The sequence below is a fragment of the Lontra canadensis genome, unplaced genomic scaffold (genome assembly GCF_010015895.1).
Source record: "Lontra canadensis isolate GAN:19392208 unplaced genomic scaffold, GSC_riverotter_1.0 scaffold31, whole genome shotgun sequence".
Taxonomy (NCBI): Eukaryota; Metazoa; Chordata; class Mammalia; order Carnivora; family Mustelidae; genus Lontra; species Lontra canadensis.
In genome coordinates this window covers 17247569-17269786 of record NW_022631025.1, presented here as the reverse complement: position 1 = coordinate 17269786, position 22218 = coordinate 17247569, and the positions used below count along the sequence as shown (strand labels likewise).

At 44.1% G+C, this 22218-nt stretch overlaps 1 protein-coding gene across 1 annotated transcript in view; it reads left to right on the top strand.

Annotated features, from left to right (window-relative positions):
* Nucleotides 1-22218, top strand: part of LOC116873043 (guanine nucleotide-binding protein G(q) subunit alpha) — a 300399-nt gene that overhangs the window by 266551 nt on the left and 11630 nt on the right. The window contains exon 6 of the mRNA XM_032866683.1: nt 21569-21722. Coding sequence (XP_032722574.1) covers nt 21569-21722 — 154 coding nt within the window. The remainder of the gene's footprint in view (nt 1-21568; nt 21723-22218) is intronic.

Here is a 22218-nt window from a genome sequence, read left to right as displayed (position 1 = left end):
GAGACTCATAGACAAAGAGAAGAGGAAGGATAAGAAGGGCCTGCTGCCGTATTGAAGCTTTAAGCCTGTTTTCCTTGACAGTGCTCTGTGACTTGCTTAAGGGAGTTGGAAGAAGGAAGGGGTACCTTAGGGTGAAGGCCCAAGACCTCACTTTTTGAAGGTGTCATTGGCATTAGCTCATGGCTTCTGCAGGGTCTGGCCTCTTACCCCACCAGGGGCCGGTAGTAGTCTCATGATACCTTGATGGGGCTCTAAGCAGGAAGGGAGCCCAGGCAGCCAGGAAGACTGAGAAAATGTCAGAGTCACGTACAGTGTTGAGAGCCTGGGGACAGAGTGGAAGGGAAGGCCCCATGTCCTTCCCAGATGCTGAGGCTGAGAACACAGAGAATGGAGAAGCTAGCGTGTTGGAGATGGCCAACCTCTGGAGACGTCAGAAGCCAGGCTCCAAGCAGGAGACATGCCTTCCTCTTAGATCTCCTCCTTACCCTGCCCCTGGCCTTTCACTCCATCCCTGGCTCAACTTTTTGAAACTGGTGGAATCTGACTGTTGGAACAGGAGCAGTCCTTATACAGCGGCTGGGACTGACCCAGGGGGTGGCACCTGGGCCATATGGTGCACTTGACTCCCACCCCAATGAGCCAAAACCCACTCCTTAAACACTTGTCATTACATTTACTTTGGAACTTACGAAACATTTGTCACGTGCGTGCTGTGTGGTAGATTCCATATTCTTTTTGCCCAGAGCAGTTGCCATTTTCTATCTAGAATGAGGGAGGGTTGGGAATTTCAACAAAGAAGCATTAAGTAACGTTTCCTGTTACCCAGTGCTTTCAAAGTTGCCCCAGGCCTACGGTCGTGGATTTTACTGCTGAGCTGGGCGGTTGTTTGAGACTCACCCGCTCCATCACCTCATCAGGGTTGTTCACGGGGAAGCAGTTTATGCCTCACGTTTGCTGTAGTGCCTACTTCTGGCATCAGGCTCCACAGAGCTTTATGCTTGTCCTTAAAAGTTAATCAGGAGTGTTGGAAGGCATGAGTGCTAGGAACATCTACTTTCTTTTCCCAGAACTGGAACGAATCCTTGGATATTTCCAGAGTATTTTAAATGAGCCTCAGTCGTGTACTGTATTTTCATTGTCTAGGGTTCAGCTTTTCCACACCTTGAAATGACAAGGTTTTTAAAAGAAGATGGTGTTTGAAGTGCAGTGAAATGTAGATTTAAAAGAAAAAGAAAAGGTGACTATCAAAGTAAGCCTTTAAAAAAAACAATAGCTAAAAATATCGATGCTACTAATATTTCTTCCACTAATTTTATTTCATCTTAAAATGTCACATTTCCTCTGGGGTAAGAAACCGGAGCCTAGAGAGATGGAAGGAAGTGGCCTTGGGATAAGGCTGGGAACCAAGCCCTCCTCACCACCCGTCCCGGTGCCACAGTCTCTTGCTTGGCCAAAACGTGAGAACTCTTCATGGACATCCTTAATGTGTTGCTTGTTTTGAATGAGGATACTTTTTTTTTTTTTTTTAAGTCCTGTCTTGTTGATACCATCGAGTAAGGCTTAGTAGAAAAAGCAGGGACTTTGTAGGCAGGGAAATTCAAAATGGAGCCTCAGATCTCTTCATCTTCGCCGTGGGAAAAATGAATGCTTCATCTCACAGGGCTGCGTGAATGGATTGAGGTAACACGGGGGCCAGGTGGCACAGACAGGATGCTCAGTGAGTAGGTTCCCATTCAGGAGTCAAGAGCTCCATTCCTCAAGGAAGCTGCTCTCTTATTCCTTCTTATTTAGCAGCCATTGTCTGGGAGGTACTGTGCATGGATGGGTTCCTGGGTCTTCGTGACGGTCTTCTGAAAATTCATTGTGCAGCAGCCTTCCTTCCATGTACCATTCCGTCCCATCCCTGCTCCCCGTCTGAATTAAGGTCTTTGAACCCATTCCCAGCCAGCCTGGCTAGTTATATAAATGTTCACCAAAAGGATAGTATTTACAATGAGATGGTTGTATTGCCTTAGCATGTCATGTCCAGCTGGAAACTTGATCTCAGAGCACCAATTAGGGTACTCTTATAATCTGCATACCAGTCTTACTTTCTTCTTAGTGATCTTCTCTTCACTTTTTTCAATAGGAAGTTCTTCTCCTTGACAGAACAAAGGAGGTCAAAAGGTTCTGGCTTTCTTTGTGACATTTATCAACTCCGCACCATGCAATGGACTTGTGTTACCCTTGGATGTCTTATCTTTTGATTATTATGTTACTTTTTTAAAAAGATTTATTTTATTTGAGAGAGAGAGAGAGAGAGGGAGCACACACACACAGGAGAGGGAGATGGAGAAGCAGGCTCCCCGCTGAGCAGGGAGCCCGATGCGGGACTCGATCCTAGGACCCTGGGGTGATGACCTGAGTCGAAGACAGATGCTTAACCAACTAAGCCACCCAGACACCCCTTATATTGCTTTTTAAATATAAAGTCAGTGTTTTGTCAAGTTCTTGAAATGTATTAGTCAATTTTTATCATTTTAATAACCAAGGTAATACTACATGTTCATTACTAAAAATTCTAAATATATAGACGGCTACAGAAGAGAGTCAAAGTTCCTTCATGTGTTCACTCTACCTTCTCTATCCCCCAAATTTAGGGGACGACCGCCAGCAGTTTTTTGCATTTCTTCCCAGATCTTTATTTTTTGCACATGAAACCAGTATATTTTTTTATAAAATTTAAAAACTAATTTATATTTTTTTAAATCAAATAATGGTCTAGAAAGCTGAATAACCAGAGACTCAGAGCAGGTCTCTCTTACTCCCGTCTGTGATGTCACTTTCTATGGTTTCATTTACCCACGATCAGCTGCGGTCTAGAAACAGATAATCCTCCTTCTGACATACGGTCAGAAGGTCAGTCATAGACTGTGTCACAATGCCATTCATTTCATCTCATCACAAGCATTTGATCATCTCCTGTCCTCACAAGAACAGTGAGTACAGTATAGTAAGATATTCTGAGAGAGGCCACATAACTCTTATTATAGCACATTGTTACAGTTGTTCTACCTCATTATTAATTATTGCTGTTAATCTCTTACTGTGTCTAATTTATAGTTAAACTTTATCATAGACATGTATGTATAGAAAAAAACAGTATATGTAGAGGTCAGTACTATCCGTGGTTTCAGGAACTTACTCTGGGTCTTGGAACATATCCCCCCTGAATGGGGGTAGGGACTACTGTATAATTTTTTTTTTTAAGATTTTTTAAAATTTATTTGACAGAGACAGAAACAGCGAGGGAGGGGATACAAGCAGGGGGAGTGGGAGAGGAAGAAGCCGACTTCCCGCTTAGCGGGGAACCCGATGTGGGGCTCAATCCCAGGACCCTGGGATCATGACCTGAGCCGAAGACAGACGTTTAACGACTGAGCCACCCAGGCACCCCTAATTTTTTAAATAGTACTTTTTCAACTGCCACCTCACCACAGACCTATTACCAGACATGCTACCCTCAGCTCTTACCTCTTGCTTTCTGTTATTCGTATCTGTAAATGTTGCATTTATACTCCTCTATCTTGATTTGTCAGGTGTGTGGTTCTTCTTTTATGGCGAATAAAGATTATGTTTTCAATACTTCCAACCATTTCTTCTCCCATCCTTTCAATATGGTTATGTCACAGTTTTTTAATAATTCAGTGTTCACAGTATAGGACAATATAAATATGGTTCATCAGTGAGCTAAGTAGTAAATTGTGATTTCAGTTGTTTTTTTGGTCAACTTTTCTCCCCCTGGAGTTCATAGTTGCCTTATTTTTCTTTTCTTCCCTTTTCTTTTCTTTTCTTTTCTTTCCTTTTCTTTTCTTTTTCTTTCTCTTCTCTTCTCTTTTCTTGGTGTGTGTAGACATATATCACTCACTGATTCTTTTCCAACTCATCAATAGATCAGTGAAATCTTATAAGACATGGTCACCATAGCAGATAATCTATTAATTCCTTTTTTCCTTTCTTGTTTTAATTGAGGACATCCTCCTAGAATTCCTTTGTCTTCCTTTTCTAACCAGGACTGCTGATTCTTTTGCATCTTACACACTTGGCATCCTGGGAGCTCACTTAACTTCTTTTTTGTGTTGAATTTCCTATTTCTGAATCCAATCCTGTCTTCTCTTTTGGCTTATTTCCTTAATTTACTGGGGCATAACCCCCCACAGCTTTCTGAGTAAGGGCCTAAGGGAGATAGTTTTAAAATTCTATCTACGTCTAAAAATGTACATATTCTGTCCTCGAAGTTGACTGGTATTTTGGCAGGGTATAGAATTCTCAGATGTCAACCATTCTAAAAACATGATTCCACTGTCTGCCAATATTTCCTTTCAGAAATATGTGGCTCCTGTGACCTCTTTTCTATGGGAAGATTTAGAATCTTTTATTTATCCTAGATAAATATTCTCAAATTTAAGGAAGGATCTGTTTCAGTGAAGATCCCTCCCCCTGCCTTTCTGGAGCTGCTTAATTTAAAGATTAAATTATAGCAAGTTTTAATTTATTATTCATTTGAAAATTCCTCTTCATTTTCTCTTTTTTCTCTTACTATAATCTCTTTCTAGCAAGAGAAATGGAGGACATTGACGGATTTCATTTTATGAACTTTTCTCTAGTTGTCCATTTCTTTTTATTTCCTGACAAATTTCCTAGAGTTATCTTTCCAACTATCTTTTTGTTTGTTTGGTTTTTGGTTTTCATAAATTTCCTTTTTTTCAAACTCTTAAGAACTCTTTTTATGCTCCAAATGTTCCCTCTTTTAGGTCAGTATCCTGTTTTTGTTTCACAAATGTATTTCCAAGGATTTGTTTTTGAAGTATTTTTAGATTTCTGCATTGATCTCTTTCCTCTGATTTCTTTTCTTTCTTTCTCTCTCTCTCCACCCTACCCCTTCTTGTTTGTTGCTTAGGTTTCTGTATCTTCATCCAGGAGTTTTCTTCAAAGGTTTAGTGTTCCTAGGTATTTTATAGCAGTGAGGCCCTAAACAGCTTCCACTCTCTGCCTCCTGCCTGGGCTGTTCTCTGGGCTAGGAGTCAGGTATTGGAGAGTTATAAAGATGGTGTAACCCAGCTGTTCTGCTCGTCGTTCCTGCTTCCATGTACAGCCATGAGGTATGCAACGAGACCTCCACTAGGCTCCCCCCGCCCTCCAAGGGCCAGTTCTCACCTCCAGTCCTCCACATGCTGAGAGAAAGGTCATCACTTGAATGTCTCTGGACCATACATTTGCACACATACAATCGCAGCCTGACTGAAAGATGCTCTCAGCATCCTTCCAGAAGTGGGGCACAGATCCCGTATTTGGCAGCTTCGCTTCCACATCCGCAGTTGGAGTTGTTTCCCAGTTTCATCATTAGATTTTGTTATTGTGGTTTCATTCTTTTGAGGTCTCAGGGACCAGAATGAAGTGAATACATCTTCTCCTGGAAGTTTCCGAAACTCTCTCTCAGAGCCACGTTGCTCTTGGCATTTTTCTGAAGTTCTGAGTCCTTTCCAGTTTTTACTGTCAGGCATGTAACAATTTTGCAGCACCTGCTACGTGTAGAACATGATGGTAATTCTTCCAAGTCCTTGTATTACCCCGTTATCCTTGATTCTGTGATTTTCTCCACCATTACCCCCTCCCTGCTCCCATTTTCTCTCCTTAAAACTTTCGATCATGAGAAAGCTTCTTTTGCAGCCCAGAGCATTTTGAAACTCTCTTTTTACTGTCCTCAGAATGCAGTGGATGTAGTAGTCCAAATCCTATCTCTGGGACTGTCTAAATCTTTTAGGGTTGGCTTTGCCTTACAGATAGATGCTGTCAGATTACACAGTAGAGTCATCTGAGAACTGGATTCATAAAAATGTACTTGTAGATGTCCAGCCAAAAAAGAGAAAAGGAAGAAGAGAGAAAGAAAGAGAAAATAAGTTATGCAGAAGGCTCTGGGATGCCTTTTACCCACCCGGCCACGGCACAGAGAAATGCAGTTGTTCTCGTGGTTGGTCTCCGTTCCTGCATGCCTCCCCTAGTTGAGAGCAGCTTGTGGGTTGGAATGTGAGCCTGGTGCTTACTGATACCAACTCTTCGTTCAGCATGGCCCCTACTGCAGACACAAGCCCAAACCGACTTCATTGGGTGCTCCCCAAAGGAACCATGACCTTCCCTACCATGAAGGAAATAGCAGTCTGAATCAGACATACAGTGCGGCAGCATGGCGGCCACCAGTGGATACCTTCGAAAGATACTTCTTAGGGTAATTTAGACTGTATGAGTTCCACCTTGCAACCTGATCCTAATTGTTATGAAATTGCATTTTACAGTTAGTGGAAATATATATATTTTTAAGACCTGTGCTCCTTTCTGTTAGCACAGTCAAGAGCACCTGGTCCTTGTCACCTGAAATTCCTTCTACTCTCAGTTTCTGAACTTCCACCGCGGTCGTTCAGAGTTAGACCGGGAGCTGCAGCAGTTCCTTAACCATATATTCAATTTTCAGGATGAAAATGGGGGTGGTGAAGAGGACAATTGGCCAATTCCAGGCGCTCTTCTTATAAGGAACCAAATAAAACTTACAGCTTATAACCTTACGAAATTTTACAAAGGTACAAGTATTTAACAAGGATGGACAGCTGCGAAGCAGCCAGGAAAGACAATCAGCCAAAGTGAACCTCCGCCATCAACTTGCGGCATGCGTACCTCCTTAACGGTTGAACTCTTACTGCCTCCCTCTGCCTCTGGCACTTTCCAGACCTGTGGCCTTTTCCCTTGGCTGGTCCGTTTCAACAAGAAAAGCAGTTCCAATCCCTTCCCCGGTTTCCAGCACACTTGTACCCGTTGATTTTATAAATTTCCTAACACGTTTACATCGTCTGGGTACCTGAAGAGTTGCCTCACCTTTAGGGTTTGAAATCAGATGCTCGCTTTCAAGGCTGTGTGCCAACCCTTCAGCCTCTCTGCCTGGGTCTCCATGGTAACACAGCAATAGAGTCCAGCAGTTGTGTGTCTGTGACCACAGGCGTGGATATTCCCACGTGAATGGCCGGTGTTTGCTCATGTGCAGCTCTTTTCAGGTCTGTCCTCGGATCTCTCAGAGGTTTTTGCTTTCTTCATTAAACCTGACTTACCCGCACCCCCAAACACCACCTTTCTTTCACTATAGAATAACCTGGTTTTGTGGGATTTTAATGTTTCACTTAGTTGTATCTAAAGGTGTTTGTGTTGGACATATCTCTGATCTCAGTTGGTCATTAGCTTTGGAAGAATTATTTTACTTCCTTCCTGACACCCAGAGTGGGATTTTCTGTACATAGTGGAACATGGGTTTTTTCTTTTTCTTTTTCTTTTTTTGTCTGCCTGCCTAATGTAGTACTGAGGCCGCATTGCAAATGTTGCGTAAAAACATTTCATTGAAAATGTTTTCAAATAATTCAAATTTTTATCAGAATAAAGAACAAAAGGAAGAAAACCTTCCTTTGAAGTAAAATCTTGAAGCTTTCCATCTGAACACTTTACAATCAGTCTGCAGGTTTTCGCTGGTGTAGTTGGTGTTTTTTGTTGTTGTTGTTGAAAAGATGATACTTAGTCTCTTTGTAAATTTTATAATACCCTATGTACCTTCTCCATTACTGGCATGTGTACATTATACAAAATGCTGGGATTTTTTAAAGTGGGGTGTGGGGGAAGCCTACTATTTTCCAAGCTTGTTAATACAAAACATAATTGAACACTGTATCGTTTCCCAAGAGGGATCTTTTGAGTCACCCCACATGTATTAGGGTGAATATCTTCTGCCCACCAGTAAGTCATTTAGGATGGGGATACTGGTTTTTTAAGCAGAAGTAAACATTGCTTTTAAAAAGTGCCAGAACAGGGTGCCTGGGTGGCTCAGTTGGTTAAGCAACTGCCTTCGGCTCAGGTCATGATCCTGGAGTCCCGGGATCGGGTCCCACATCGGACTCCCTACTCAGTGGGGAGTCTGCTTCTCCCTCTGGTCCTCCCCCTTCTCATGTTCTCTTTCTCCCTCTCTCAAAGAAATAAATAAAATCTTTAAAAAATATAAAATAAAACAAAAATAATAAAAAGTGCCAGGACCTTGTTCTAGGGTGTACTGTAAATAGAATCACTGGTAAGGACCAACTAAACATTCCAGACGACAGATTATGCAAACAACAGACTTTTACCCCCAAATCCTATAATCATACCTTTTAGTAGATACAGAAAACAAAGCCAAGCGGTTTGAGTGTTTCATGCCCTCCCTGTCCTTTGTTGATCATCAGGAGGAATAAGGAGTAAAAGCCAGAACAGAGAAATCTACACACAGGTTATTATTAGCATCTTATTAAATGAGAATGTTTGTAGAATTATTTTTTAAGCTCCTTAAAAGTAGCATGAAAAATAGATCTTCATCTTCAAATGAGGGCTATTTCACAGGAATTTTATTGGTTTACAATACCAGCTGTATGGTATTTGCACATCTGGAAAGGCATTTTTACATGTGTGCAACATCTGGGTAAATAGCTCTACTGAGAATGAAGTAGCCTGCACGCTAAAATTCAGCAAGTGAATTAAGACCTTGATTCTTTTCCTTATGTTTCCTTCTCTGTGCTATGGAAAGGAAGAAAGCAATGCTTTTTCCTGGAAAGAAAGAAAGAAAGAAAGAAAGAAAGAAAGAAAGAAAGAAAGAAAGAAAGAAAGAAAGAAAGAAAATAAATTTAGAAACTCAATATTTAAGAATTAGGGAAACAAGCTGGGAAAATTAAGTCTCAAAGATGTGACAGATTCACAGGGAGAAACCTTATTTTTGCTTTTTTTCCCCACATATATGCATTTCCCATCACCCATTACCAATTCTCTGAACATAAGTTGTAAGTAAATACACACCAGCTCGTGTGTGTGTGTGTGTGTGCATAAATTGAAATGTTGCTAATACATCAAGTAGCTCTGAGAGTTATTTAAGTACATAGTAGGTGTGTTAGCTTTTTATCCATCTTCTCACCTAGGAAATAGGAAGTCACAGCAACCCCTCCTGCTCAGATCTGGTGTGAGAATTAAATGCTGCTCCACCCCAAAGGTCAGTGGGCAGCAGCCCATAGGCCAACTCCAGCCCGCTATCTCTACTGCACAGCTTGTAAGCAAAGATTGGTTTCTACATTTTTAAGGAGCTGGGAAAAAAAAAATCACGATAAGAATAATATTTCTGGGAACATGACAGTTTTACAGAATTTGCATTTCAGTGTCCAAAACAAAGTTTTGTTGGCACCCAGCCACACTCCCGCATGTATGTATTGTCTGTAAATGCTTTCCTGCTATGTTGGCAGAGCCGAACAATAACATCTGAGACCGTGTGGCCCACAAGGCCTAAAATATTGACTCTCCAGCCCTTTCAGAAAAGCTTGCCAACCCTTTTATACTCTAAAGCACTTAAGACTGTGTCTGGTATATATTTGTACTAAACGAATGTTAGTTGTATCATGAATATTATTAAATTTTATATAAAATAAGTAATTTTACTCCTATAGCCAAAAATACATGTCAGAGTCTGAAAACTTTCATGATACATTATCCCTGAAAATCAGACCAAAAAATACCTAGTAATCAGACAACAAATCATTTTACTGCTTAAAAATGTAAAATGACCTTAGGAATGTAATGCACAGAGCTCCCTTCACAAGGGACTTATTTTCAGAATATTTTATATATTCCTTTGGGAAAATTTCCATGCTAATAGGTTACACGTCCTCTCTCCTTAATTTTGTAGGCAGTGGGCCCGTTCATTTGCTCACTGCTATCTTTCTGTGCCTACTTACTCAGATTCCCTATCTGAATTCTCCATTTTTATCCACTGTCTGATTCTTCTCATTGGAAATTCTAGCCAGACACCCGCAGTCTCTGAAGGGTAGAAGGAGAGTCTGAAGGGTAAGAGGGTCAAAACACGAACTTCGGCATGTACGTGATCATGGTACCCCATTGCAAAGGGCTCCAAAAATGCACTCCATAAAAGTCCTTTGAGCTTATCTCTTTGGACACATAGCAAACCAAAGTCTTACCCTCACACCAATGTCAACCCTATTGTGTTTGCCAACAGAGGCAACCACATACTTCTGGGCCAGACCAACACATTGATTAAAAACCACTTTGAGGCACTAAAGGAAATACTTTACCAAATTGGTTTAGATTATTTTATGTCATCCCCATTTTGCCTAGATTTGGACTCTCCTGGCCTGACTCGCACACCAGGAATTTTGCCCAGATTTGGTCTGGTGCGTTGATCTGTATGGAACTCGTTTATTTAAGTGGTTCAGATCTTCCTCAGACTTTTTCAGGCTTTCAGGATTTCCAAGCTAAGCTCTATCATCTGAGCCTGTTTCCTTTCCAATCCCATACCCCTACTACACCCCCAGAGCCAGCTCTATTTCTGTTTATCCACGGTCTCCAGCAAGTTGGTGAAGTCACTGCTCAAGTCAACCACAGAATTAGAAAGTGGACAAGGTGCGGTGGGGGGGCAGCTGATATTCAGGCACACTTTGCTCTTGACAACAGCTCTGGTCCAGTTGGCAAAATACTTGTCTGGGTTGAGCCAGGGCTTAAGTTCACTAGGCTGGCTAGCACAGAAAAAACTGAGTTGGCTTTAAGGAAAAGAGACCCCAGTGGGAAGTTATGACAATGTAGTACTGTTTTGTTTTTTTTTTTACTTGTTTTGTTTTGTTTTGTTTTAAGTTAGAAATATCAGAGCTATTTAGGAGCACCTGGGTGGCTCAGTGGGTTAAAGCCTCTGCCTTCGGCTCAGTTCATGATCTCAGGGTCCTGGGATCGAGCCCCGCATCGGGCTCTCTGCTCAGCAGGGAGCCTGCTTCTCTCTCTCTGCCTGCCTCTCTGCCTCCTTGTGATCTCTCTCTCTCTGTGTCAAATAAATAAATAAAATCTTAAAAAAAAAAGAAAACTATTTAATCTTATTTCAGATATGCTCCAGAAAACCTCTTTGAGACAGACACTCAACATTCAAAATGACAAAAATTTAGAAAAACTAAAATGGTTAATTACAACAGTATCTCAAGAGTAATAATGTTTTAAAAGTTCTAAAAAAAACTTCATGTTGCAAATCTCTATATACAGAGCGGTAAATCATAATGATTTATAATAGTATTTTACAGTAGTACAATATTATTATAATAGTATTTTACAGTAGGGATTTCATTAAGTTCATTATAACTCTATGAAGTTATTCAAATATTTATGAATTGTTAAACAGAAAAGTGCTTTGGATATAGTGTTGAAAACAAAATATAGGATATATTTTATATACAAAATAACACAGTCCTTTAAAACTGCACTAATATGGTAGCCACAGGTCCCATGTGACCAATGTTTAAATAAAATTTCAAAGTTATTTCCTCACTTGCATTAGTCACCCTTCAAGTGCTCGGTGGCCACATGTGGCTGGTGGCTTCTCAGTTGGATGTGGACGTGGCAGTCCAAAAATGGCTTTCCATTATCTCAGAAAGTTCTTTTTAGACAACACCAATACAAAATAACCCCTAAAGCTACATAGCTCAAAAACTGGAAAAAGTTAAAATTGGGGGAAAAAAAATAATAGTTTTTTGTGGGCAATTCACCCAGAGAATTTCTTTTTCCTTCTTCCTGCTCTTTTAGTTTTTTAATTTTCTACCACAACTGTATTAATTTTATAATGGAAAAAAATCACTAGGCGTTATTTTAAATAATTTTTAAACGTGTAGAAAATGAACACAAGGATTGTGTTGGGGAAAGCCAACAGAAATTTTCTCTCTAGAGTTATTTTCTGTTGCTGCTGTTAACATTCAGGTCAGATCAGAATTTCAGAAACTTAGGTGCTTAGGGAATGGGGCACCATGGAATTGGTATTCGGTCTTTGGAAAAGTCTGCACACAGCATAATTCAGAATTCTCGTACCACCATTTCCTGTTTGCTCTTCTCCACAGTTCACATGGGTGGGTTAAATTTAGAGTCTTTTAGCCTTAACTTGTGCTCTGGAGCCAACATTAAATGCCCACCTGATGCCAAAAGAAAAGAATCATTAGTGTCTATGGAGATAATCCATGTTTTCTTCTTTGTCGTCCCTTTTAAGCTGATTTGTATCTGGTCCCGGCTGAATCTAGCAAAGAGATAATCAAGTAGACCTCGGTAGATGAGCCGTTTCTACAAGCTATGACCTTCATGCAGTGGGAACACAGGCTTACTCGGCCTGGTTGTGCCTCTGAATTCTCGACACGTGCTGATGGGTCCACTGGGGTTCCAGAGTTAGCGCTCAGCCACTCAAGAGTCAGCCACGTTCTGTAGATCTGTCTGGTTGTTTCCTTGATGCATTTGATGGCTGGCCCCATGCGTGGCCACCCAAGTTGTTTGTTGCTGAAATATGTTATGTGAATGGGGACATAGCCCACGGAGTTAATGACAGGTTGGAAGGCTGAATAAGTTATTCTTCTGTCTAAATGGTGCAGGTAAATCTGTATCTTAAATATGCAAAAATGTGTAAGTCTTCTCCAACTAGCTCCAATGAAAACAAAGAAATTATAGTCAACCTAAACAAGTTTGAAATATGGGAGTTACTGGTCGTGAGAGCTAGGCTGGAAGAAATGCCCAGTGAACCAGCTAAGGGAAATTATCTGGTGCCAAGTAGATACTTAGTGGAGGGCGAGGGGTCACAATGAAAGTGACAGCATGTGGGAGTTAAGTTTGTGGTACGATGGAGCAATTTTTGAGAAGCACGGGTGGGGTGTGGGAGGACAGCCGCTTTTGGCCATAGGGCGTCATGTCCGAGAGCAAGGAAGTGGTGATCTTTCCTGAGCCGGTGGCAGAACTGCCCCAAGACGGTGATGCGGGCTATTGAGTGTGAATGGAGTACAGGAGAGATAGGAGGAAGGTCAACAAATTGAAAAGTCAATGATGTGAATACTCAAGGCATTAAATATCGAAATCCTGGCTCAGTAAGTGAGGCGTAGTATAAGAGAAGGAATGTATGTGTGTAAGTTAAGGATAGACATTGGATCGCTGACATGTAGCATAAAATTAGTAGGACAATGGAACATAGGGTAACTGTAAGTAGAAAGCTCAGTGTGCTGTAAAATAGTGTTTGCAAGGAGGCTGCTACTTGATCACTCGACCGAACGAAAACACTAGAAAACGTTCAAGGACATAGTCCCATCTCCCCTAGGTCTCTAGGACCGTGGGCTTCCACATTAGAGGGGTTAAACATCTGTCGTGTGTTGAGGTTCTCTGTTCTCTTTAGTCTGAGGATGTGACCACCTCCCTCCAGGCTTTCTCTCTGCCCCCCATTCCCCCCTACTTTTCTCCTACAACCCACTGTGGTTTGCATCGGTTCACTTCCCAAGGGCCTGGTCTCTTACCTCATCTCATTGCTTAGAAACCTCAGACCTGGAGGTAACAGGCAAATGTGCTTTCTTTGCTTCTCTAAACATCCTGCACAGCACAATACAATGACTCGTAGGTAGAAATTATAATAGTAAAACCTTCAGGAGTGGTCTTTGGGTCTGGAGTGTATGCCAGATTCAATCTCAAATAATTGCTTGCAAAGATTTGCAAAGACTACGAAAATGCAGGAGGAAGTTCTATCTGTCCAGCTGTGTGTAATATCCTTATTAGTTCTATTCCTACCGTCTGATTTGGATAGCAGAGGTAGAAAGGCTAGGGCGCTGTGTTTAATTATTTGTCATTCCAGCTGCTCCCCTTACAGTATCTGTTTTCTTGGTTTGCTCTGGGGTTGAGAGCATTGAACATTTTTTAGGCCTTTTGAAGATACTCCCCCTTGACGAATGTACAAACGGAGGAAGTCTTCCTGTAAGTGAGCAACTGGCGGAAACCTGGACAATTTTCCGGTTTCTTGTAAATCAAATATATCTGGATTTGAAAGCACGGATAGATTAACTTTATGCAGTTCCTGGGAATAGAAAGATTCCACTGGATTTAGAATTTGGCCAAGGATTTGAGGTAAGCGAATTGCCTTCCCAAGAGGTTCCTTTGCAGCCATCTTGCCATCTTGGAAAGCGGCCGTCATCACAAGCTGTCGTGTGCTGGGGTCACAGCTAAACACTTTGCACGCATTGTCTTTTTCTGTCCTCCCAAACTTTGGGGAGGTGTAAGGAAACCAAATTCCAATCAGTTGCCCAAGGTCATAGGAGTATTTGAGGCAGAGCCATCTCTCAAGCTGAGGTCCCCAGCCCACAGTGCTGGCCTTTCCCTCTCCCACCACCCACCAACCGCAGGAGCTTGGCACAGACCGTGTTTGGAATTCGCTCGTAGCGTTGACATCAGATAGGACACATAACCGTGTGATCCTGCTGGGGACACAGAGTCAAACACACCAAGCTGTTTACTAAATCATTGAGGGAGGAAAGAAATATGCAGAAGACCAGTTTGCAAGTGTTTTTTCCTAAGGCTTCGGCATTACTGTCTTTGCATTGACACATGTCAGTGAAATATCGGAGAGAACGTTTCCTAATTCCCTGTTAAAGGTGTGAATTTTTACAGATGTTCAGTGTTTTAAAAAAGGATTCAATGTTTGATGAGCTACAAATGACCGTTTTCATTCAAATTTTACATTGTCATGGGTCATTCCATTAAAACTAGCTTGCTTTTTGTGTGTGTGTGTGTGTTGTTAGTCACTATACATAGTGTTTGATGCAGTGTTCCAAGATTCACTGTTTATGTACAACACCCAGTGCTCCTTGCAATCTGTGCCCTCCTTAATATCCACCACCAGGCTCACCCATCCCCCCACCTCCCTCCCCTCTAAAACCCTCAGTTTGTTTCCCAGAGTCCACAGTCTCTCATGGTTCATCCCCCTGCCCTCTGATTTTGCCCAACTCACTTCTCCTCTCCTTCTCCTAATGTTCTCCATGTTATCCCTTATGCTCCACAAGTAGTGAAACCATATGATGATTGACTTTCTCTGTTTGACTTCTCTCACTCAGCATAATCCCCTGCAGTCCCAATCCATGTTGACGCAAAAGTTGGGTGTTCATCCTTTCTGATGGAGGCGTAATATTCCCTTGTCTATATGGACCACATCGTCTTTATCCATTTGTCTGTTGAAGGGCATCTTGGCTCTTTCCACAGGTTGGCTGTTATGGACATTGCTGCTATGAACACTAGGGTACAGATGGCCCTTCTTTTCACTACATCTTTATCTTTGGGGTAAATTCCCAGTAGTTAACTTGCTTGTTTAAAATAATGACCCTGAATAAGGTTGATTTATAAGGCTCTCTTGAATGAGTTACATCAGAGAAGAACTCACGAAGCTGGTCAGAGCAATCCAAAGTGAAGAGTGGTGTTGAAAATGAAAATATAGTGTCGTATGAATTCCTGAAGCATAAAATCCTACATTGTGATGATCTATCTCCTTTCCAGTTCAGTTGCAGCAGAGAAATGGTACCAACGAAAGCATCCCCAGTATAGGGTCCCTTGCCTGCACATTTTCCATCATGAGCCAATAGATAGAAGGAAGCCCCAGGGGCTCCCTGAAATTGCCATGGAGTGTGGGTGTGTGGCCAGCAGATGTCTTAATCCGGAACTCTGAAGACCTGGGTTCAAAAATATCGTAAATATCGTAAAGCACGATCATTGCATGTCACTTCACAGACACGCTCATGTTTCTACTCTGTGTACCTGTACCTCACTCATGTCTGTCAAGTGTATGGCTTTGGCCTTGCTAGCGGAAGGCTCAGGGATCACAGAATCTTAGCCACCTGGCCATTCTCTAGCGTTCGCTGGTGTATTTTGGCGATCACTCTGCTCGCCTGCATCCCCAATACCAGAGGGCATCTCTGGGCCCTAGAAAGCTTCACCGCTGTTTCTCTGGGGTACACGGGACCTGGGGGACAGCCGGATCCAGTTGGTAGAGGACTGTCAGCCCTCAGTGAACTCTTCTCTGGGTTTATGTCTTCAGTGTAAAGTTTTGCATTTAAAGGTCACGTTCTAAATCTCACGGGGAATGTGAATCAATGTGGTGTATCAACCCACTAGTAAGAGGGAAAAATAGCCAACAGGGAGAGGCAGGCTTGTATCGTGGACAAGAAGAGTTACGGGTCTTAGTCTAAATTGCATTTTGGGGGAAAGAAAAGAAGTGGGTTTTGTGAGAAGAGCATGGATGTACTGGCAAAATAATGAGGAGTTGTAGAAGTTCTAGAAACGGATTTTCCAGTCTCTGGTTTGATGCTAACTTTTGCCAAAGGGAAATGCCAGCTCGGTGGGAGTGAAGGAGGGAGCCACAGCCTTCTGAGCAAATGTCAGTTCTCTGTGGCAGTGGGGCCACAAAGGCCGCAGACATGGAAGAGTGTGCCTTCGGGCCCACTGGGAATATTTCCTACAGGGATCTAGGCCAGGACAGAGCCTGAAGAAAGCCAGCATCCAATTGGTTTCTTGGGCCGTGTCCATGGCATCCGGCCTCTTCCTCCATGGGAGGGAGGTTTGCACAAGAGCCGAAAGGAAAGCAGTGGCCTCCTAGCTCTAGGCAAGGAATTGCCTCTTGTTAAGCTGCACTTGAGCTGTGTGTTGGGGTTTCCTGTGGGAGCTTACTACCTGCCAGCACAGGAAACAAGCAGGAGTGCAGACATGGCAGCTTATGTGAGGGGAGTGATGGAGGAGGCTCAGAGACCTTGGCATGTTGGGGCCAATCCAGCCCCTACCCTAAGATGCAAACAAGGAGGAAATGCTTCCTGTTCTCAATGCGGAGAATTTTCTTAATGCCCAAATCATAGCCCTCAGAAGCCCTCGTGAACTATTCTCTGCAGAATTCCTACAGATCTCTTCTTACACAGTTGTGGATTCAGATTCTCCTTGGCTTTGCTTTTGTTCTTTCTTCCTTGCAATCTCTCCTTCATCGAGAGTCATGTCAAAACTACCTTTGTTTTTAAGTCTTCCCCTGTCACACCTTTCCTTCTCATGTAACACCAACCTCTTCTGTTTCCCATTCTTTCTGCCCAACACATGGAGTTATAAACTCACGGTAAGGCTCCTGTCTTAGTCCATCCTCCCGGACACTGTCCAAAAAACCTTTATTCCCAGCTTCTAGAAAACCCTGTGTGTGTCCAGGAATGATGGGCAGACAAGGAACAGTAGGCCAGTGTGTGCAGGGCGGGGGTGGGGGAAGGGGCAGGAGGCAGATGGGGGCCAATCCAAGTGAGGCCCAGAGAAGGGTTTCTCGGGAAAGTCCTGTTGATCAGGGTCTGTGACACAGGGACACAGAGTCTGTTTTTGTGGAGAAGAGGACATTTGTGTCAGAGTTCAGGCTGAGGACGTGCGTGGGGGGTCAGGCCATGCTGAGTGGTGAATGGCAGAATGAGAAGCTCAGGGCCTTTTCCCGGAGGCCATGTGAGTCATGGGTCGGGGGTTGAGGGGTGGGGGGAGTTGCACAGAACAGCTGTGTTTGCTGGAGATGGGGGATCTTGAGAATCCGTATGAAATATTTGAAGGTGAGGTGTGTGAGACCCCCTTAGTGGGGGTTTGAACAGGGGAGGACACTCCATGGTCACCGCGTTCTGCCTGTGATTATGGAGTGGGGAGCAGGGAGCAGGTCCTTCCCCCAGGGCCCTGGGGAAGAGTGATGCTTTTCCACTTAGGGCTTTACCCCCTGATCAGTGCCAGCCCTGGGGAGGAGTAACTTACCTGATTAGCATTGTCACAGTCCTTTCAGGTTCCTGTAACAAAACACCACAGGTGGATGGCTTATAAACCTGAAACATTTCTTAACAGTTCTGGAGGCTGGGAAGTCCAAGACTAAGGTGTGAGCAGTTTCGATGTCTGGTGAGGACCTCCTTCCTGGATAATAGAGCACTGGCTTCTCTCTGTGTCCTCACATGGCAGGAGCGGGTGAGGGAGCTCTCAGGCATCTTATAGGGCCGCTGGTCCTAGTCGCCTCCTGTGGGCCCCGCCTCCTAACATCATCACATTGGGGTTAGGATTTCACTTCTCTAAGGGCGCTTAATCCCATTCTCGAGGGTTCTATTCTCACGACCTAATCAACTCCCGAAGGCCCCACCTCCTAAACCCGTCACATCAGGGGGTAGGGTTTCAACAGAGGAATTTTGGAGAAACACATTCAGTCTGTATCAGGTGTGGTCTGGGCAAGACTGACCTTTCTGTGGCCACATTTACTTCGGGCAGGACGACCTCACAGAGACCCACTGACCACTGTGGTCCCTATCCTCAGTCCTCTTCCCATCCCTGTGAGGCTGCGGAGACCAGGCAGGACCTGGCAGCTTCATCTCTCTTTGCCTCCTCTGTTCCAGCTGTGTCACCTCTGTCCGGGCCCCTTTCACTGGGAAAGACACTGGCTTTCAGCTGGGGAGCAGTTGTGTGTGTGTGTGTGTGTGTGTGTGTGTGTTGGGGGCGGGGTGGTGACAACTTGTCGAGTCTTACCGGGTCTTCAGCAGAGGCCGGGCCCACTCCATTCACGAGGAGCTGTGTCTGGGAGAGGGAAACCGTTACCAGTTTCCTTTTCAACTCAGCTGCTTCAAAGCCCCGCAGAAGGTGGGTGTGATGAGCACCACCCCCGTGACTGCCTTTAAGTGTATCGTGAGAGACGAACAGAACCTCATTGCTTCTCATCAGTCTTCTGCGTGTCCCCGGCCCCGCTGTGTCGTTTTCCTCCGTGACGTCCCATGCCCTGGCAGTGCCACCCAGCCTCCCGGGACACGCTGTTTGTTCCCTCGCAGATTGCGGTTTTCCTGAGCAAAGGGGATTATGCCTCAGGCTCTACACTCCCCACCACCTTGTGAAATGAAAACCTCATTCGTTTATTTAGGGTTGAGTCCAGGGGCTTTGCGTAACATACAGGTTTATAAAATTCACCCATGGCACGCGGTGGATGGTGGGGGGGTGGTGGCCCATCAGGACTTCACTGTGGAGTAAATACTCAAAGCGCCAAGTCAGGATCCTAATTGGGCAAAATAAAGAGGGAGGCACGGTTAGGCTTTCATCCGGGGACCTGCACTGATTATTGCAAAAATGGAGTCTGTCCTTGTCCTGCCTCTGCGAGCTTTCCGCGCCTTCCGACTCCCAGTGTGCCCTGTGCGGCAGCAGCAGCCCCACCTGGGAGCTTGCTAAAAATGTAGAGTCCCGGGCCCCGCCCCCCACTGAATCTGAATCCAGCTCTTAACAAGGTCCCCCGGTTGGTGTTATGACCAAGTTGGAGTTGGCCTTCTGGAGCCTCGTGCTTCACAAAGTTGAACCCGCACAAGACTGTCCTAGAGGGTCGAGTGAAAACACAGGTTCCCGGGTTCCCAGATGGAGCTCGTAGACCTAGTCAAAGGGACAGTGATATGGATCCTACTGGTCAGCTGCCCACTTGGCTGCTCTCTAGCTTGTCCCTGAATCAGAAGCTTTAGTCCCAGTCCACACACACATTATGGTCACTGGTCAATAGAAGATGCTGCATGCATGGGCAAAGCTTCAGTGGGACCAGTCCAGTCAGCGGTCCTGCTTCCAGAGTGGCCCTCAGTGCAGCCACACTGGGCACAGAGGGACAGCCGGCTGGGCAGGTCATCCCTGGAACATGGTGCTGGGCTCAGTCCACTCTCCTGGCCACAGTCCTGCAGGCTGGTACGAGGTCCTCTCGCAGCAGACTCCCCCTGGAGCTTGGGGGTTCCCTCCAGTCCAGTCTTGAAACTCTTAGACCTCAGGAGCCTCCTTTTCTGTGAGCTCAGCACCTGTCTCCCTTTTCCAGTCTCCTGTCAGCGTCTAGTCCCTTACCTTTGAAGGACTCCACCCAGAAAAGGCCGAAAGAGAGCCCTGTCCCTGGGGGTCATGTCACATCCCTTCTGGAGAACGCTAACTATAGTAACTGTTTCTAATGGAAACTCACTGGTTGATACCCCTTTGTCTATACCCACCTTCTAAAGAGGTCTTCCTTGAAGACCACAGTTTGCCTTTCTAGAATTTCTTTAGCCATAAGAAAAAAAAATGTTAACTATCCCACCAGGATGTCACTATTTAATTTAACCTTCTTTAGAGTCTTTTAAAGTTCTTTTAGTTCTTATTAGGGCCTTTGCTGTTCTTCGGTCCTGAAATTTCCAACCTATAAAACCATAGATTCCGAGACATGATTTCTTAATGAATATTGTTTCTGGAGGTTAAAATTTTGCCACTGATGAGGAGTAAAAGGCATACAGCTAGATCTTTTTAAAAAGCCGTGCGTGTCACTTATACAAAAGAGAAATGTATGCAGTGAAATAAACATTGTCCCTTGAGCCATGAAGTCCCTTTCCCGGATTTACTCCCACCGTGCTTAGTATTTAAATAAGCAATTATAGACAGGAGGTTTAAAAGTTGAAGAGATTGGTGATCATCCGCTTTATAAAACTTGGGAAAATCTCTTTTTGCCAAGTGGGTCTTTTCAACCTGATTTGCTTTGGCACACTTTACAGAAGGAAAGAACAAGACACATTTAGGATCTAGAAAATTCTCCCTGGTGAACAGAGTTTCCTGGAGACTTCCTGGAACTGTTGTTAAAGGGTTATGCAGGAGAGTTAATTTGGCCTTTGTAATCCTGTGCTGTGAAGCTTAGGGAACCTTCTACATCAGGAAGGCAAACTCTGAGCAGAAAACATTAATAGCGTCAGTCCCCGGTCTTTGTGGTCATCCCTGAAAATCATTTATTCATTCATCTCCTTTTGGAAACTTGGGAGGGGGGGAGGTATCCAGCTATATATCCCCCATCGCAAGGATGTTGTATAACAAACAGAAAAACACAGTGCAAACTAGCGTCGAAGCTAAAGGATTCTTAAAGGCTGATGTGGCTGAAAATCCAGAGGCAGAAGGAAGGTCAGGCATAGTTTGACCAAGTAGTTAAAAGCAGGTGAGCAGGACCTGGTTTCTTTTTCTGTTTCAAGACTGTTGCAGGAAGTCCTAAAGCTATATGAGTCCTTGTCCACATTCTGCGTGAAATCAAGGTTCTCCTTCCAGAGTCCCCAGCCCCAGTCCTGGGGTGGATGGGACCAGATGAGCTGGCTGGCTAAGCTCATGACCATAAACCAGAGACGAGTTGTTCCATGGGATGTGGGGCCTAGATTTGGACCCGGGGGCGCGCATCACACTGGGCGCCATGGGAATAGGAGGCTATGGCTTCTACCAGCCTTGGGGAGCAGTGGAAGTGGACTGAATCCCAGGCAGGCGTTTTTGCTGCTGGAATCCTGTTCATCATGCACAACCCTAAATCAGGCGGCTGGAAAGTATCATCCGTGTGGCCAGGAAGAAATGTCCCCGTGAACCAAGGCTTTTGTATCCCCAGGCAAAGGAGGACTCCCCCCAATTTACTGCCTTTTCTTGACCTTCGGGTGAGAATGATCTAGCGGTGAGTGTGTCTGTAGGACGAAGAGCTGGTCACCCATGTCAGTCTGAGAGCTTTCTTAATGAAAGAGCCAATGGGTGTCATGAACCCTTTGCAAGCAAATCCTAAAAACAACTATAATTTGAAAGCCTGCAGAAGATGGGTTGTACTTCCAAAACAATACACGGATGGAGTAATCATGTAATTCATGCCTTGTTTTTCTGATTTCTTTTCCAGAACCGAATGGAGGAAAGCAAAGCACTCTTTAGAACAATTATCACCTATCCCTGGTTCCAGAACTCCTCGGTTATCCTATTCTTAAACAAGAAAGATCTTCTAGAGGAGAAAATTATGTATTCCCACCTAGTTGACTACTTCCCGGAGTATGATGGTAAGTGGGCACTCTTCAGCCGGCCCAGGAGCTGGGGGTACGTTTGGCTGCCCAGCCAGTCCAAGAGCTGACACCATGCAGCCCATCGTTGCTGCCTTTGTCTGCAAAGCCTGCCTGTGTGATTGATGAAGTAGAAATGACTGTTCACCCCGCTCTTTGAGGACCTCAAATGTTTCAGTCCCCTGACAATGCTGAAAGTGATAGCAAAAGCAAACAAACAAACAAACAAAAACCTACATGTTTGGAAATAATCATGGGAGGGAACAGTCCCACAGCTTTGAACAACGGTGTTTCTAACATTATGGTCCCGTTTTGTTCACGGGCTACTCTTGCCTCTTTCTGGAAAGAGAACAGTTTTGTGTCAAGAGCCCGTGCTCTGAAATCACTCTATGCAGGTTCATACCCCAGTTTCAGTACTTCCCATCTATAGAACCATTATCAAGTCACTTCATTTCTCAGGATTTTTGGCTCAAACTCATGCAATTATAGGCTATAC